The sequence below is a fragment of the Oncorhynchus mykiss genome, chromosome 2, assembly GCF_013265735.2.
Source record: "Oncorhynchus mykiss isolate Arlee chromosome 2, USDA_OmykA_1.1, whole genome shotgun sequence".
In the NCBI taxonomy this organism is placed as follows: domain Eukaryota; kingdom Metazoa; phylum Chordata; class Actinopteri; order Salmoniformes; family Salmonidae; genus Oncorhynchus; species Oncorhynchus mykiss.
In genome coordinates this window covers 85,937,729-85,954,039 of record NC_048566.1, presented here as the reverse complement: position 1 = coordinate 85,954,039, position 16,311 = coordinate 85,937,729, and the positions used below count along the sequence as shown (strand labels likewise).

At 41.6% G+C, this 16,311-nt stretch overlaps 2 protein-coding genes across 4 annotated transcripts; both read left to right on the top strand.

Annotated features, from left to right (window-relative positions):
* The first annotated feature begins 1,140 nt into the window (after nucleotides 1-1,140).
* On the top strand, nucleotides 1,141-5,268 carry LOC110498273 (NADH dehydrogenase [ubiquinone] 1 alpha subcomplex subunit 9, mitochondrial). Its single transcript, XM_021574904.2, has 11 exons — nucleotides 1,141-1,236; nucleotides 1,601-1,771; nucleotides 2,472-2,569; nucleotides 2,710-2,801; nucleotides 3,091-3,232; nucleotides 3,340-3,442; nucleotides 3,791-3,861; nucleotides 3,932-4,008; nucleotides 4,368-4,463; nucleotides 4,719-4,785; nucleotides 4,970-5,268. Exons 1-11 carry the CDS (start codon nucleotides 1,182-1,184, stop codon nucleotides 5,138-5,140), a joined length of 1,143 nt encoding a protein of 380 aa, XP_021430579.1. The 5' UTR covers nucleotides 1,141-1,181; the 3' UTR covers nucleotides 5,141-5,268.
* A 313-nt stretch (nucleotides 5,269-5,581) lies between these two features.
* On the top strand, nucleotides 5,582-11,543 carry LOC110498255 (probable polypeptide N-acetylgalactosaminyltransferase 8). Of its 3 annotated transcripts, none has more exons than XR_005038580.1 (11): nucleotides 5,582-6,322; nucleotides 6,700-6,946; nucleotides 7,119-7,285; nucleotides 7,368-7,551; nucleotides 7,649-7,846; nucleotides 9,025-9,139; nucleotides 9,327-9,512; nucleotides 9,676-9,813; nucleotides 10,493-10,588; nucleotides 10,668-10,849; nucleotides 11,071-11,197. XR_005038580.1 is itself a non-coding variant. In XM_021574894.2 (11 exons), the coding sequence occupies exons 1-11, from the start codon at nucleotides 6,043-6,045 to the stop codon at nucleotides 11,203-11,205; spliced, it is 1,911 nt and encodes a 636-aa protein (XP_021430569.1). In that variant the 5' UTR covers nucleotides 5,582-6,042; the 3' UTR covers nucleotides 11,206-11,543. The 3 variants fall into 3 exon arrangements, 2 of the variants coding, with proteins under 2 accessions (XP_021430569.1, XP_021430563.1); XM_021574894.2 differs by having other exon boundaries at nucleotides 7,371-7,551; nucleotides 10,682-10,849; nucleotides 11,071-11,543; XM_021574888.2 differs by having other exon boundaries at nucleotides 10,682-10,849; nucleotides 11,071-11,542.
* The last annotated feature ends 4,768 nt before the right edge of the window (nucleotides 11,544-16,311 follow it).

Genomic DNA, 16,311 nt, shown 5'->3' with positions numbered 1-16,311 from the left:
ATAGGTGATTAGATGGTGTTGAAATGTTGAAGTTGTAATGGTGCTGGAATAGTGGAGTCAGCTCCTGTTTTCTTTGCGACTTCGATAACTCTGCGTTGTTTTAAATCAATAGTTGTTAAGTAGACCGAACATTTCGGAAACATTACCTTACTTGAATATGCTGTAGGTAATTGTTTGTTACATGCAATATGTTTTGTGGACTTCACCGGACAGAAGTTGCTCTCCGGTTTTGTGATGAAACAAAGATGTAGTTGAATTTATTCTGCCACTGTGTCTTCTTCTTGTCTCAAACGTATTCCTATATGCATATATCACGGTGTCAGGGCATATGAACTAACACATTATAGAGCAAACAATCACAACACATAGATTGTAATAGCCTATGTATTTTTTATTTCCTGGCTTCCCCTATGATTTTACACACAAAGCTGAAGATGATGAGCTTGATGCTCCTTTCCAATAAACATCGAGGGTCTTATTCTGGTTACATGAGCATCGATGCTTGGCTGCCGTTTGACAAATAAAAACAAACTCAATTTTTAGTCCATAATAATCTCATCATAGGCTTTGACCTACCCGCACTGTATTTGCGAGATGTTGGCTAGACTAGAGAGCACGTGCAAATACCAGAGTGGGCACACTCTCTATATCACGCAACACTTTTTGGTGAGAAAACCATCAGTAGAGTTGGAAGTGCGATGGAAACCCATTTAACTTGTGTTTTTTATTCGTTTACATGGGAATTTTACCGCGAAAGGTATTTGTATGTGGACTACGTCATCACTCACAGTTTTTATCCCCAACCCGTCAAATTGATGGAAACACATCTCTGGTGGGAAAATTAGCATATTATTTTTATACGGATTTTAGAATATTCGATTGAAAATCTGTCGCCAATGGGATGGAAACCTAGCTTAGTCACAAAATATTAAATAGTTACACTATTGAATGAGAATATAAGTGGAAACAATATATATATACAGTATATATAGTTTACGCCTGATATGTTAGGTTAGTCCCTGGCTGGCTGGTTATATTTCAGAATAGTGATTACAATATAGAAAAATACTGTTACATTGCCAACATGTTGAAATTTTAACCCTCTCAAACAAACGAATCCATTAACTCACGCAAAACCTAGACCCTTCTGACTTGCCGTACCAAGAAGCGCCAGAAGAAACATGGCGGCCGTTGCGCTCGTTAGCCGTCCTGCGAGTGTCCTTCCCAGGTTTTCACGTGAGTAACACAAGACATGCACTTTTAGATGATAGACATGCACCGATAACTGCACTGTTGAGAGATAGTTGAAAGAATGTTTAATCTGAACAGAGAATAGTTTTTAAGCGACATTGCTACCCTCTGTGACCCTTTTTGTGATATGACCTAAGTTAACCGGTTAGCTAGCTCTTGCTTACGAAAACGACAAGTTGTCTAATTTCTAGCACCATGTCATATATAAGATATCAGTTTCTGCCACAGACATTTTTACTAAGAAGGCCTATGTTTTTGGTTGGTTGATCATTTGTGATGTTGGCAGTTTGAATACAGTACAACCATCAGAGATTCCCCACCCCCTCTGCTTGTACTTCTCCCCCTGCAGGTTCCTGCTCCCCTGTGGTGCTATCAGCCATCCCTGTGACAGTCCAGCAGAGAACGGTCCACCATGCTGTCATCCCCAAAGGGAAAGGGGGGCGCTCCTCCTCCAGTGGGGTAGCAGCCACAGTCTTCGGAGCCACCGGCTTCCTGGGAAGATATGTTGTCAACCGCCTGGGTGAGTTTCACCATCATCAGTCCCGAAGCCTTCAGATGATAACCTTTTAATTTACCATGTTGTGTACCTACCATGTTGTTGCCATGTTATGTTGTTGTCAAGTGTTACTACCATGTTGTTCTCATGTGTTGCTGCCTTGCTATTGTAACGGATGTGAAATGGCTAGGGCCGAAATGGCTAGGGCCGCACTGCAAGGGCCGCGGCTTTTGTGGAGCGATGGGTAATGATGCTTCGTGGGTGTCAGTTGTTGATGTGTGCAGAGGGTCCCTGGTTCGAGCCCGGGTATGGGCGAGGGGACCGACTAAAGTTATACTGTTACACTATGTTGTTGTCTTAGGTTTCTCTTTATGTAGTGTTGTCTCTCTTGTCGTGATGTGTGTTTTGTCCTATATTTATGTTTTTTTATTTATTTTTTATCTCAGCCCCCATACCCGCAGGAGGTATTTTGCCTTTTGGTAGAACATCATTGTAACTAAGAATTTGTTCTTAACTGACTTGCCTAGTTAAATAAAGGTTAAATAAAAACATGGCCGCTCTGTGGTCTTCTTCAACTTATTTCTTATGTTTATATGTGCTTGTGAGGGATGCATTCATTTCTTTGGTTTTGTGACAATCCTCTTTGTTTACACTGCAGTGACTGCATACTTGTCTTTCCTACGGGGCAGTTATGTGTTTGTTGACCTGTCTGGTGGTTTTGTAGGTCGTATGGGTTCTCAGATTGTGATTCCTCACCGGTGTGACCAGTATGACCTCATGTATCTCAGGCCCATGGGGGATCTAGGACAGGTCATCTTTATGGTGAGAAAAATACTATTTATCAGATGTGACGTCATTAATCACTTCACTTTCAAATCTCTTCATTTGTTAGCTAAGTGTTGGTTTTTCTCATGCCAGGTTACCCTCAAGCCTCATGTGCACTCCACCTTGCTATATTTCAGGAGTGGGATGCCAGGAACAAGGATTCTATCAGAAAAGCATTGGCTCACTCCAATGTGGTCATCAACCTGGTGGGACGAGAGTGGGAAACCAAGTATGGCCCAACTGACTGTATACACAAACATATTTTAGAAAAGTACATGGTTGCTAAAAAGAACCCACTGGTGGTGAACATTCACCTAAAGAGTTGCTCCATCACTCCATCACTATATGAATCAACCTACTTTTAACTACACCAGAGGCTTGAATTACTTCTTAGTGGAGCAAAGAACCTCAACCCTGCTTCCACCATTAGGAACACTTATATTATGACCTTCTGCAAAACGTTTGTTGTACTTGGCTTTACTCAGTGTTCTGTTCTTCCTCTTTCTATCTGTGTAAAGGAACTATCCCTTTGAGGACACCTACGTGAGCATCCCTCAGCAGATTGCCATAGCCACCCGGGAGGCAGGCATCACAAAGCTGATCCATATATCTCACCTCAACGCTGACATCCGCAGCCCCTCCAAATACCTTAGGAATAAGGTACTGGCTAATGCAGAGCTCTGTTGAACTCTCTTTCTTGGACATATTTCTTTCTGGCATGGCATTGTGCAGAAATATCATGTAATGTGTGTGATGTAACCTTGTAGGCAGTAGGTGAGACAGCTGTGAGAGATGAATTCCCTGATGCCATCATCATGAAGCCTGCTGAGATGTTTGGAAGGGAGGACAGATTCTTCAACCATTTTGCCAGTAAATAAGCAGAGCGTAGTTCATTTCTGTGTGGCCCAGAGTAAAAATGGTTAAAAAGTTGAATAAGATTGTGATCTGTCAGAACTCTTTAAGTAGACAGTGTCTGAATTTATGGGAATATGTTGACATAATTACACAGCCTCTGTTGACTGTATAGGCCTGCAAACTGTTGAGGGGGCTGTTGCATAGTTGAACACTTGAATTTTCAGTGTATTGGCAAAAAAAAAAATATATATATTTTGTAAGGTGATGTATCGGCTCCAATTGGTCTTGATGCAATGCTATTATTGTTTAAAAGGGGATGAGTTCAGTCATTGTTTGAATGTTTGTTTTTCCTTTGTTGCACAGACATGCGCTGGTTTGGGAAAGCTGTGCCTCTCATCTCCATGGGGAAGAAGACGGTGAAGCAGCCTGTTCATGTGAGTGTGTCTGATCTCATGATGTCAGCCATGTCTGTTACTCAAGACTCACTCTGTCTGCTCTTTTTAGGTGGTAGATGTGGCCAAGGCTATCATCAACGCCATCAAGGACCCTGATGCCAATGGCAAGACATATGCACTAGTTGGGTAAGGACTTGAAATGGGCTTGACTTTTGGCTGTTAGGGATGTCAATTGCGTTTCCAGTCAGTTCAGGAAATGAAGTAAAATTCTATCCATTAATTTGAAACTGCTCATTTTCAACAACTAGGTGAACCTAGTATAAATCATAAAAACAATTGTTCATCGACTAGATTAGTTGCTTTATTGCATGGGTCTGTATCTTGTACTCACCCAGGGTGTGGAATAAAATATATAATTGTGTGATGGCAGTTTCATGTTCACACATGCAGTACATTATTTAGAAACGTCAACCACCAGAATTGAGAGATGTAGCAACCAAAATGTTTGTCAGCCTTTTGGTTAGCTTTGTTTTCTTGCCACACAGACCAAACCGTTATCTCCTTCATGACCTGGTGGAGTACGTGTATGCTGTGGCACACAGGCCCTTTGTGCCCTACCCTCTCCCACGCCCTCTCTATCAGTGAGTATGCACCAGCTTCTGGTTCTGCATGGTATCTTAAATGGTCCTCGGGAGGAAAATTAACTGTGTACGTACTATTATAGGCTGAGTGATGAAGTGGTGTGCCAAGCTGTTAGTATGTTTAGAACACAAAAAGCCTCAAGTTTGACCAGTGGATGTGAGGTGGCAAGGAACAAGGAACCTGTTGGTTTGTTTAAATGCAATACTATCAGATACGGTATGATTAACATGTCTTACCTTTATCTCTGGTTTCAGTTTTGTTGCACGTTTCTTTGCAATGAACCCATTCGAGCCTTGGACAACTCCTGACAAAGTAGATCGAGTAAGAAAATGCAACATAAACAGCATATTATAAGCATCTTTGTAAAAAGCACATTTTATACAAATGAAGGTAAATTGGAATTTTCTTTCATGTTGTTGGCCACATGTTGAAGAAATGTGAATGAAGGAAATATGTTTAAACTTTCTCTTGGATTTGTGTAATGACCTGAATGTGTTTGTTCCAGTTCCATACCACAGATATGAAGTATCCAGGGCTTCCTGGCTTAGAGGACCTAGGCATTATCCCTGCCTCCATAGAGCAGAAAGCTATCGAGGTCCTGCGTCGCCATCGCCGCTTCCGCTTCTTGGAGGCTGAGTTGGCCGATACCAAGCCAGCCAAGACAGTCAACTATTGAGTAGCCCGTCTTGTCTGACCGCCCAACACCACCACCATAGCCACAGGCTGATCCTCCTATACAACTGTGCTGTCTTCTTTTACAAATACTCTGTACATAAATAAATAACAGATGATCGTCTAAAACTATTTTGTCGTTCTGATTCCATGGATCCATTAAAACAGCATTCATTGTGTAGCAAAAAATCTATAAGTCTAAATAATCAGTCACCTTAACACACTCCCATGTAACGTAACATGTGCATCACTATTTATTAAGGAGATGTACTTTGAAACCACCATCTGGGCGGTGCTTTAGGACTTTGAGTCAGCAAGGTTCAGCAATCTATTCTTTCCTCCAGTAACTCACTATCTGTTTTTATGGAGCCCCTCCCACAGTCCCACTACACACCAAGTCTCCACCTCCACACCAACTGATAAGATTTCAACTGTTATGTCCACGTTTCCCTCAGCAATTATCAATGATGTTCTACATCACATATCTGGTCTTAACATGTGTGTTTGTGTAATCATGCTTGTGTTTGTAGGCCTATATGATGTAGCCTAATTGTTTATGAATGTATGTTATCCATTCATGCTTTTGTATATGTACTATTGATATTTGTAAATCAAACAATGAAATCAAACCACAGCCGGCCATGATTACAGACATCTCTGTGTCCTTTGACACTATATAAACTAGTGACCCGCAGTGTTTGTCATTATAACCTGATGAAGACAGCGTGGCTGTTGAAATCTTGGTATTAAATTATTGTGCCTTTTCTTTGTAATGTGTTATGTTAACAGTTGATCTACCTTGTCAACTCTCCATAACTGTTAAGTGAATCAATGGTGATTTGCTTTCTTTTTTTATAGGCACATGTATTCTTTGTTGATTAGATAAGAAGTATTTTATGGCATTACATGGAGGGAGTTGTAACGTCTTTAGAGGGCATAGTTACTGAATCAATGTATATGACAAAGGGACATAACCAGGCTGGTTGTCGACAGGTAGCAATGAAGCTCAACGTCCTGCGAGGAGTGGGAATCACGTTTGGAGCCATTATTCCACTCATGTATATTGTCTATATGAAACAGGCAGTGAGTTCCACTTCCAATACAAAAAGGCTTCACGAAAAAGAGACTGCCAAGACTGTGCTGATGACGAGACTGGAGAGAATTGAAAAGAACCTCAACAAACTATGTAAGTGTTCTCAATCGCCATCTTGACATACATTCTTTGCATTTCAGTATTCTTTACTGAAGTACATGACAAAATGCACAGTGATTTTTGGGGGGGATTGTGACTCTTGGAATGCACTTCTGCAATATTTATGTTATGTTGCATGGGTAATATGCTTCTGAATATGAGCTAAAATAATCCAGTCATTGTCAGTCAATCATTAAATTAATCTGCCAGTGACTCAGAAATACTGTAAAATCAAGTGTTACTTAAGAACAAAAGGGAATTGGTTCGTATTGTTGTTAGTCTTCTACTGATAGATGACACTCATGCCAATAACATTGTCACATAGTTTTCCTCAGTGGCATCAGTAATACCTGTGAGCATTTTGTCCACAGCCGAATTAATAGAATCTAAATATCAGAAAGACCCCCCAACAAGGGAAGAAGTTGTGGTAACAGAGGCAAAGAAGATGGTGGTGCCCATGTTGTATCCCAACTCCTACCTGTTTACAAAGTGGGGTGATGACCTCTCAGAGGAGGAGCAGAGAGAGGCCGAGGCCCTGTTCCAGAGATATGGATACAACGTCTTCTTGAGTGACCAACTGCCACTCAACAGAGAGCTGCCAGATACACGAGACAACAGGTTAAACCAACTGTAATCAGGACTGTAACTTTGCTATGGTCATGACCGTAACTACGCTGCTTGGTCATGACTTGATGAAATGAGGAGGACATTTAATTATTACTGTCTGATAAATGGTAAGACACAAAGCACAGGTGGTGGTATGCCTTCTAAATAATCTCTCACCACTCAGATGCTTGCAGAAGAAATACCCCAAGGACCTTCCTAGTATTGCTGTGGTATTGATCTACCTGGACGAGGCCCTGTCTATCATTAAACGGGCCATCCGCAGCATCATCGACCGAACCCCTGAACACCTGCTGAGAGAAATCATTCTGGTGGATGACCACAGCTCCAATGGTGCATCTCACAGACACCATTCCATTACTAGTGGAGTAAGTATTTGTCTATAGTCTTGATTATGAATCTCTTCTCTCCACAGAAGACCTGGGAGAAAAGCTAGCTGCCTACATAGAGCTCATCCACAAGGAAAGGCCGGGCCTTATAAAAAGGGTGAGACACAAGCAGCAGATGGGACTGACTCAAGCCCGCATCTCAGGGTGGGAGCACGCCACCGCTGATACAGTGGCCATTCTGGATGCCCACATTGAAGTCAACGTGGGGTGGTAAGTGCCATGTGTGTATGGTGTTTCGCATACATTACTTGGGCAGCATCTGTCTGCTTATCTTTGATTGATTGACTTTTGTTGTCCACGCTTACAGGGCAGAGCCACTGCTGGCCAGGATCAAAGCAGACAGGACCACTGTGGTGACTCCGGTGTTTGACAAGGTTGGTTTTGATGACCTGCAGGTGGAGCATTACTGGGCCAATGCACACGGTTTTGACTGGCCCCTGTGGTGCATGTACGAGTCCTTCAAACCAGAGTGGAACGAGCTCCATGATGAATCACAACCAGGGAAGTAAGTGACGTCCACTATGTAGCATCCAGCCCCATCACTATGAGACTTATTGTCTCACATGTTCTGTATTGATTAGTAGCAGTCAATAGGAATTGCAGAAGAATACCATGTACACTGAACAAAAATATAAATGCAACATGTAATGTGTTGGTCCCATGTTTCATGAGCTGAAATAAAAGATCCCAGAAATTTTCCATACACACAAAAAAGCTTATTTCTCTTAAATTTTGGACACACATTTCTTTACATTCCTGTTAGTGAGCATTTCTCATTTGCCAATATATTCCATCCACCTGACAGGTGTGGCATATCAATAATCTGATTAAACAGTATGATCATTACACGGGTGCTCCTTGTGCTGGGGACAATAAAAGACCACTCTAAAATGTGCAGTTTGTCAAACAAGACAATGCCACAGATGTCTCAAGTTTTGAGGCAGCGTGAAATTGGCATGCTGACTGCAGGAATTTCCACCACAGCTGTTGCCAGATAATTGAATGTTCATTTCTCTACCATAAGCCACCTCCAACATCGTTTTAGAGAATTTGGCAGTACATCCAACCAGCCTCACAACCACAGACCACATGTAACCATGCCAGCCCATTACCTCCACATCTGGCTTCTTCACCTGTGGATTTGTCTGAGACCAGCTACCCAGATAGCTAATGAAACTGTGGGTTTGCACAATCCAAAACATTTCTGCACAAACTGTCAGAAACTGTCTCAGGGAAGCTCATCTGCGTGCTCGTCGTCCTCACCAGGGCCTTGACCTGACTGCAGTTCGGCATCGTAACCGATTTCAGTGGGCAAATGCTCACCTTTGATGACCACTGGCATGCTGGAGAAGTGTGCTCTTCATGGATGAATACTGGTTTCAACTGTACCGGGCAGATGGCAGACAGTGTTTATGGTGTCGTGTGGGTTGAGCGGTTTGCTGATGTCAACATTGTGAACAGTGCCCAATGGTGGCGGTGTGGTTTTGGTATGGGCAGGAATAAGCTACAGCGAACAATTGACTTGATTTCCTTATATGAACTGTAACTCAGTAAAATCGTTGAAATTGTTGCATGTTTTTTCAATGATGTGCATTGTGTGTCTGTTGTAGCTCCTACTTCTTGTAGCAGTGCTTTTACTTGCTGGTTGGTTCCACATAATCACTCACTGACTTCTTTTTCTAGGAGTCCTTCTGTCATGGGTATTTTTGTGGCACATCGACTTTTCCTTGGAGAGATTGGGGTACTTGATGGTGGAATGAAAATCTATGGAGGAGAGAATGTTGAGCTGGGGATCAGGGTAGGTTGAGCTGGTTACCATGGCATAATGGCTGCACAAATTACAACATCTGATGTCAAGTAGCTAAGGAAATTGTCCTCAGTTGGGTATGTATTAGATTTGTGTCATTTTACAAGCACATATCAGAGTATGTTTTGTCTCATATCTTCAATAACATTTTGCGGTGATCTGGTCTGTTTTATTCCAGGTGTGGCTGTGTGGAGGAAGCATAGAGGTAGTGCCTTGTTCTAAGATCGCACACATTGAGAGGGCACACAAACCGTACGCACCTGACCTGAGTTACATCATGAGAAGGAATGCACTGAGGGTAGCTGCGATCTGGATGGATGACTACAAAAGTAATGTGAACATTGCTTGGAATCTTCCGTTGAAGGTAGGGAAATTGAGATGAGGGCAATTCCATGGAAACGGAATACACTGATTGGAATTGCCCATAAAAAAACAAGACAATCTTTCTTTCCTATAAATAGCCTGTGGAAATCATTTTGATTAGATGTTTTTCTAACGGTATTATTTTTGTGATGTATGCCTCTTAGGATCATGGGATTGATATCGGCGATGTGTCAGAGAGGAAGAAGCTCAGAGAAAAGCTTGAATGTAAGCCCTTCAAGTGGTACCTGGATAACGTGTATCCTACACTGGCCACCTGGGAGGAGCTAGTGGCCTATGGAGGAGTAAGGGTTACATTATTACTAAGTCCCTCACCAGATTAATACAATGTACAGAATTATAACTTTGACAACTTTTTATAACTCTGAAATTTGCTAGGTAAATGCCAAACAATGTTTAACCAAATGAGTTGTAAGGTCTAATGGTATATAATTCCATTCCATTATGTTCATGGTTCATTATGTTCATGGTTGCGCACTAAAACAAAGACACACTATGACAAACAGTTGTAACAATCAAATGTTCTAATTTGATGGTGGATATTTATTAAGCAGTCATAAAACAAAACAGCCCAATTCTGATATTTTTCCCACTAATTGATCTTTTGACCAATCACATCAGATCTTTTTCAGAGCTGATTTGTCAACAACAACAAAAAACAATTAGCAAAAAAAGTTACAAATCAGTATTGAGCTGCCAGTCTAAACGCAGCAGAGTCATGGAAATAGATCTTCTTAGTGAACGCATGGCATACTGTCTACTGTTTCAAACTATGAGGCCAAACCTACCTGTATTGAGAAGGCCTGGTTACACATCCACCATGTGGATTTAAAGGGTTTAAAGGGCAATGTGAAAAGAAAATATCAAGAGCCGTTACAGTTTGGCTGGGCACGATAGTGTAAGAGGGAATTAGTGTACCACCAAATATTCTTGCCTAAACATACCTTCTTCTTGCACCTCCAGCTGCAGAATGACCTCCTGCAGAGCCATTGTATTGATGAGGGGACTGTCCCTGGGAATATACCCCTTCTTTATGGATGTCATTTCTATCAACCACAGGTATGTTTGTATTCTGTGTATGTGTCTGTGTATTATATAATTTTGTGCCACAAAATCCGTTCTCCCTGTCTGTTGACAGCTTCTTATCCACAGCAATGTTATTACAACACTGATGGGGAGATCTACGTGGGTGGGATTAAGTCTCACAAGTACAACAACAACCGGTGTCTAGTGGATCCTGGCACTGGAAATATACCAACGCTGCATGATTGTAAACTGGCAGCGGAGAGAGGACTACACAAGCACTGGGACTTCCAACAGGTAGCCTGTAATCAGACCTGTGGGTCTAGATCATACATTTTAGAGCTATCTTCTGGAGCAGGGTTTCCTTAACTCGGTCCTGTCCAAAACGTGCTCTAGAACAGTGGTCTATGCACCACACCCAAACACAGTTCCATCAAAGCCTTATTCATAACAGCATTCACTTAACAAGCATGCAAAGTTCATCCAAAGTTATTTTATATATGCATTTGTTTTTCCAGGGTCAAGCCATCAGGAACACACACACAAATAGATGTCTTGAGATTGCCCAGGGACAAAATTCATACTATATGCTGGTCATCCAACAATGCACTGGGCAAAACTGGAGAATTCAACATGTCATAAGAGAGTTCTAAAACACCCCCATGAACAAGTTGTTGGGGTCACATTCCTGAAATTCTAGATTTGACATTTGTGTTATCTATCATAACTGTTTCAAACAATATCTTGCCAAAAGAAAATACAAAATTGATTTTATGCAGGGTATTGACAACAAACATCCAATGTAGACAATTGCTTTATTCTCTTTCTCTGAAAAACATGACACAAACAGACAGAATAAAAGATTGCATTGTAAAATAATCTTGTTGATGGTGGTTCTGATTATAAACTTTTAGCTACCAATGTGTACATAATAAACTAACATGTACCATGCACTGTATATTGAATGCATACACACAAAAATATTTTTTGGGGTCTTAGCATTGCTTTCTTGTCAGTGTTGCACATGTTTTGTCATTCAAAAAAATACAGTGACTAACGAAACTATTCTCCCCCTTGGCATTTTTCCTATTTTGTTGCCTTACAACCTGGAAGTCAAATGGATTTTCTGGGGCTTTGTATCATTTGATTTACACAACAACACCACTTTGAAAATTTTTTTGTTGAAAAAAAGACAGAAAACTTGAGCGTGCATAACTATTCACCCCCAGAGCCACCTTTTGCAGCAATTACAGCTGCAAGTCTTTTGGGGTATGTCTCTAGAAGCTTGGCACATCTAGCCACTGGGATGTTTTCCCATTCTTCAAGGCAAAACTGCTCCAACTCCTTCAAGTTGGAAGAGTTCCGCTGGTATACAGCAATCTTTAAGTCATACCACAGATTTTCAATTGGATTGAGGTCTGGGCTTTGACTAGGTCATTCCAATACATTTAAATGTTTCCCCTTAAACCACTCAAGTGTTGCTTTAGCAGTATGCTTAGGGCCCTTGTCCTGCTGGAGGGTGAACCTCCGTCCCAGTCTCAAATATCTGGAAGACGGAAACAGGTTTCCCTAAAGAATTTCCTTGTATTTAGCGCCATCCATCATTCCTTCAATTCTGACCAGTTTGCTGCCACCACGCTTCACTGTGGGGATGATGTTCCCGGGGTGATGTGAGGTGTTGGGTTGCGCCAGACATAGCGTTTTCCTTGATGACCAAAAAGCTCAATTTTAGTCTCATCTGACAAGAGTATCTTCTTCCATATGTTTGGGGAGTCTCCCACATGCCTTTTGTCAAACACCAAACATGTTTGCATATTTTTATCTTTAAGCAATGGCTTTTTTTCAGGCCACTCTTCCGTAAAGCCCAGCTCTGTGGAGTGTACAGCTTAAAGTGGTCCTATGGATAGATACCCCAATCTCTGCTGTGGAGCTTTGCAGCTCCTTCAGGGTTATCTTTGGTCTCTTTGTTGCCTCTCTGATTAATGCCCTCTTTGCCTGGTCTTTGAGTTTTGGTGGGCGGCCCTCTCTTGGCAGGTTTGTTGTGGTGTCATATTCCTTCCATTTTTTAAAAATGGATTTAATTTTGCTCCGTGGGATGTTCAAAGTTTTGGATATTTTTTTATAACCCAACCCTGATCTGTACTTCATATCTTTGTCCCTGACCTGTTTGGAGAGCTCCTTGGTCTTCATGGTGCCGCTTGCTTGGTGGTGCCACTTGCTTAGTGGTGTTGCAGACTCTGGGGCCTTTCAGAACAGGTGTATATATACTGAGATCATGTGACACTTAAATAAAGTCCACCTGTGTGCAATCTAACTAATTATGTGACTTCTGAGGGTAATTGGTTGCACCAGATCTTATCTAGGGGTTTCATAGCAAAGGGGGTGAATACATATGCACGCACCACTTTTTACTTTATTTTTAAAAACAAGTCGTTTTTTTCACTTCACCAATTTTGACTATTTTGTGTATGTCCATTACATGAAATCCAAATTAAAATCAATTTAAATTACAGGTTGTAATGCAACAAAATAGGAAAAACTCCAAGGGGGGTGAATAATTTTGCAAGGCACTGTACGCCCACAAAGTAAGGGATTTTGGTATGGAGGTCAATGAGTGTTGAATTTGGTTAACAAAAAAATGTCATTGCTAATTTCCTACATGGGGCTTATTTAATCGAATTTAAGTTTCGTAATGGTTATGTTCTTACGAATGCACTGCTATAAGTGGATGCATGTGGCATTTCGCCAACTTTGGATATATAAAAAAAAAACTTTATAGCTGAGTTGTGCCTGTTGTCATAGAGAGACAGGTTATATCCATGTGCCCTCTATTTTGGCATTGCCATTGAGGGTTTCCACCATATTAAAGAAGTAAACTGGGTGGGGATTCCTATGAGTTGGGAACAATCAGCCAATTAAGAAGATGCTATAACTGCCCATGTTGTTACAGACTCTATAAAGGCACAGATACAAAGATGAGTCCTCTATCTCAATATTTCCCATCCAAGGGTATGTCGGGGGTCCCCAGGGGGTAGGTGGGAAGAGTAAAAAAAATGTTTCGAAAATAAATATTGGGAAAAATTTTACCATTTTGCAAGGGAACAATCTTTCCAATATTTTGGAGTTACTGCGTTTTCACCCGGGCCCCTAAACAAAGCAGACAACCTTACCGGTGATAACTACATTACCAATGCATTCATTCTATCAGGGGCGCAACTTTCACTGGGGACATGTCCCCCCCACAAAAATGGCATTTTTGTCCCCCCCATTTTTATCACTGGAATGTGATACAAAACAAGGCAACTGTGTGCTTTAGGACCAGGAGGACGCCTCCGAGCGGTCAGGCAGGCTGTTTGGAGTGTTTAATATATGTCCCCCACACTTCTAAATCCAAAGTTGCGCCCCTGCATTCTATCCATGTAAGACATTCTTGTGAGCACTATTTCATTTAGTCTTCTAGAGCAGTGTTTCCCAACCGGGGGTAAGCGTACCCCTAGGGGTACTTCGGTAGTCCCCAGGGGGTAGGTGGGATGATTTTTTTAAATGTGAAGGGAAAAATATTACCCCAAAAAACATGTTTAAGTTATTACAAATCATAATAGGCAGGAAAACATTTACTGAGGCAACTGGTGTGAAATCTCTAGTTATTTTATTTGTATAGGCCTACTTCTTTAGTTTCGTTTCGCTGCATCTGCATTGCTCTGTCTACCCGTTGGCTCAATGGTTGATCCTCTGCTTGTGCCAAGTACACTTGATCCTTTGCTCTGTGCGCCAGAGCGCATGCTTCTGTTGTACTCGCAGAAACTATGATTTATAAGACAGCAGCTGATGCACGGAAGACTGTTCCATTGTCAAATAATATGGTGTGCCGCAGGATCGATGAAGTTAATATTGTCGAGTGGTGAAAAAATTATAATAATTCCGGTCCATTTTCTCTGCAGTTGTTGAACGAATCGACTGATGTCAGTAAGGAAGCCCAGTTCATTCCGTTTGTGCGATACAGAGACATTTAGGAAATTAATGAGCACATTCTGTTCTGCAAGAAGCTAATGGGGAGAACTACAGGTGAGGATGTATTTCACATTATTGACAGCTTTTTCTCAGAGCACAATCTGGATTGGAAATCCTGTGTTCGTGTGCACACCTGGGAGAGTGAAATAATAATTGAAGATAGTAGTTACCTCACCACATTTTGGACCCCCAATGGTAGATACCGGTGGACAAAGTTACCTTTTGGAGTGAAACCAGCTGCAGAGGAATATCAGCGAAGGCAACATGATGCACTTCAGGGACTACCAGGAATAAGCATCATATCTGATGACATCCTGGTATATGGCTGTGGTGCTTTAATGGAAGAAGTAGTGCAGGACCATGACCACAACCTGACTCAGCTCTTACAAAGAGAAGGGAGATGAATCTAAAGCTGAAAAAAGACAAGGTTAAGCTCAGGCTCACAAGTACTACATACAGTGCCTTGCGAAAGTATTCGGCCCCTTTGAACTTTGCGACCTTTTGCCACATTTCAGGCTTCAAACATAAAGATATAAAACTGTATTTTTTTGTGAAGAATCAACAACAAGTGGGACACAATCATGAAGTGGAACGACATTTATTGGATATTTCAAACTTTTTTAACAAATCAAAAACTGAAAAATTGGGCGTGCAAAATTATTCAGCCCCTTTACTTTCAGTGCAGCAAACTCTCTCCAGAAGTTCAGTGAGGATCTCTGAATGATCCAATGTTGACCTAAATGACTAATGATGATAAATACAATCCACCTGTGTGTAATCAAGTCTCCGTATAAATGCACCTGCACTGTGATAGTCTCAGAGGTCCGTTAAAAGCGCAGAGAGCATCATGAAGAACAAGGAACACACCAGGCAGGTCCGAGATACTGTTGTGAAGAAGTTTAAAGCCGGATTTGGATACAAAAATATTTCCCAAGCTTTAAACATCCCAAGGAGCACTGTGCAAGCGATAATATTGAAATGGAAGGAGTATCAGACCACTGCAAATCTACCAAGACCTGGCCGTCCCTCTAAACTTTCAGCTCATACAAGGAGAAGACTGATCAGAGATGCAGCCAAGAGGCCCATGATCACTCTGGATGAACTGCAGAGATCTACAGCTGAGGTGGGAGACTCTGTCCATAGGACAACAATCTGTCGTATATTGCACAAATCTGGCCTTTATGGAAGAGTGGCAAGAAGAAAGACATTTCTTAAAGATATCCATAAAAAGTGTTGTTTAAAGTTTGCCACAAGCCACCTGGGAGACACACCAAACATGTGGAAGAAGGTGCTCTGGTCAGATGAAACCAAAATTGAACTTTTTGGCAACAATGCAAAACATTATGTTTGGCGTAAAAGCAACACAGCTCATCACCCTGAACACACCATCCCCACTGTCAAACATGGTGGTGGCAGCATCATGGTTTGGGCCTGCTTTTCTTCAGCAGAGACAGGGAAGATGGTTAAAATTGATGGGAAGATGGATGGAGCCAAATACAGGACCATTTTGGAAGAAAACCTGATGGAGTCTGCAAAAGACCTGAGACTGGGACGGAGATTTGTCTTCCAACAAGACAATGATACAAAACATAAAGCAAAATCTACAATGGAATGGTTCAAAAATAAACATATCCAGGTGTTAGAATGGCCAAGTCAAAGTCCAGACCTGAATCCAATCGAGAATCTGTGGAAAGAACTGAAAACTGCTGTTCACAAATGCTCTCCATCCAACCTCACTGAGCTCGAGC

What these genes read in the sequence shown, in the direction of transcription:
- LOC110498273 (XM_021574904.2), top strand. Translation starts at nt 1,182, where the DNA reads ATGGCGGCCGTTGCGCTCGTTAGCCGTCCTGCGAGTGTCCTTCCCAGG. An exon ending in TAGGACAGGTCATCTTTATG is followed by an intron (nt 2,570 to 2,709) that starts GTGAGAAAAATA and finishes GCTATATTTCAG; the next exon opens with GAGTGGGATGCCAGGAACAA. An exon ending in AAGACATATGCACTAGTTGG is followed by an intron (nt 4,009 to 4,367) that starts GTAAGGACTTGA and finishes CTTGCCACACAG; the next exon opens with ACCAAACCGTTATCTCCTTC.
- LOC110498255 (XM_021574888.2), top strand. Translation starts at nt 6,043, where the DNA reads ATGGAGGGAGTTGTAACGTCTTTAGAGGGCATAGTTACTGAATCAATG. An exon ending in ATTGAAGTCAACGTGGGGTG is followed by an intron (nt 7,552 to 7,648) that starts GTAAGTGCCATG and finishes CCACGCTTACAG; the next exon opens with GGCAGAGCCACTGCTGGCCA. An exon ending in ATGTTGAGCTGGGGATCAGG is followed by an intron (nt 9,140 to 9,326) that starts GTAGGTTGAGCT and finishes GTTTTATTCCAG; the next exon opens with GTGTGGCTGTGTGGAGGAAG.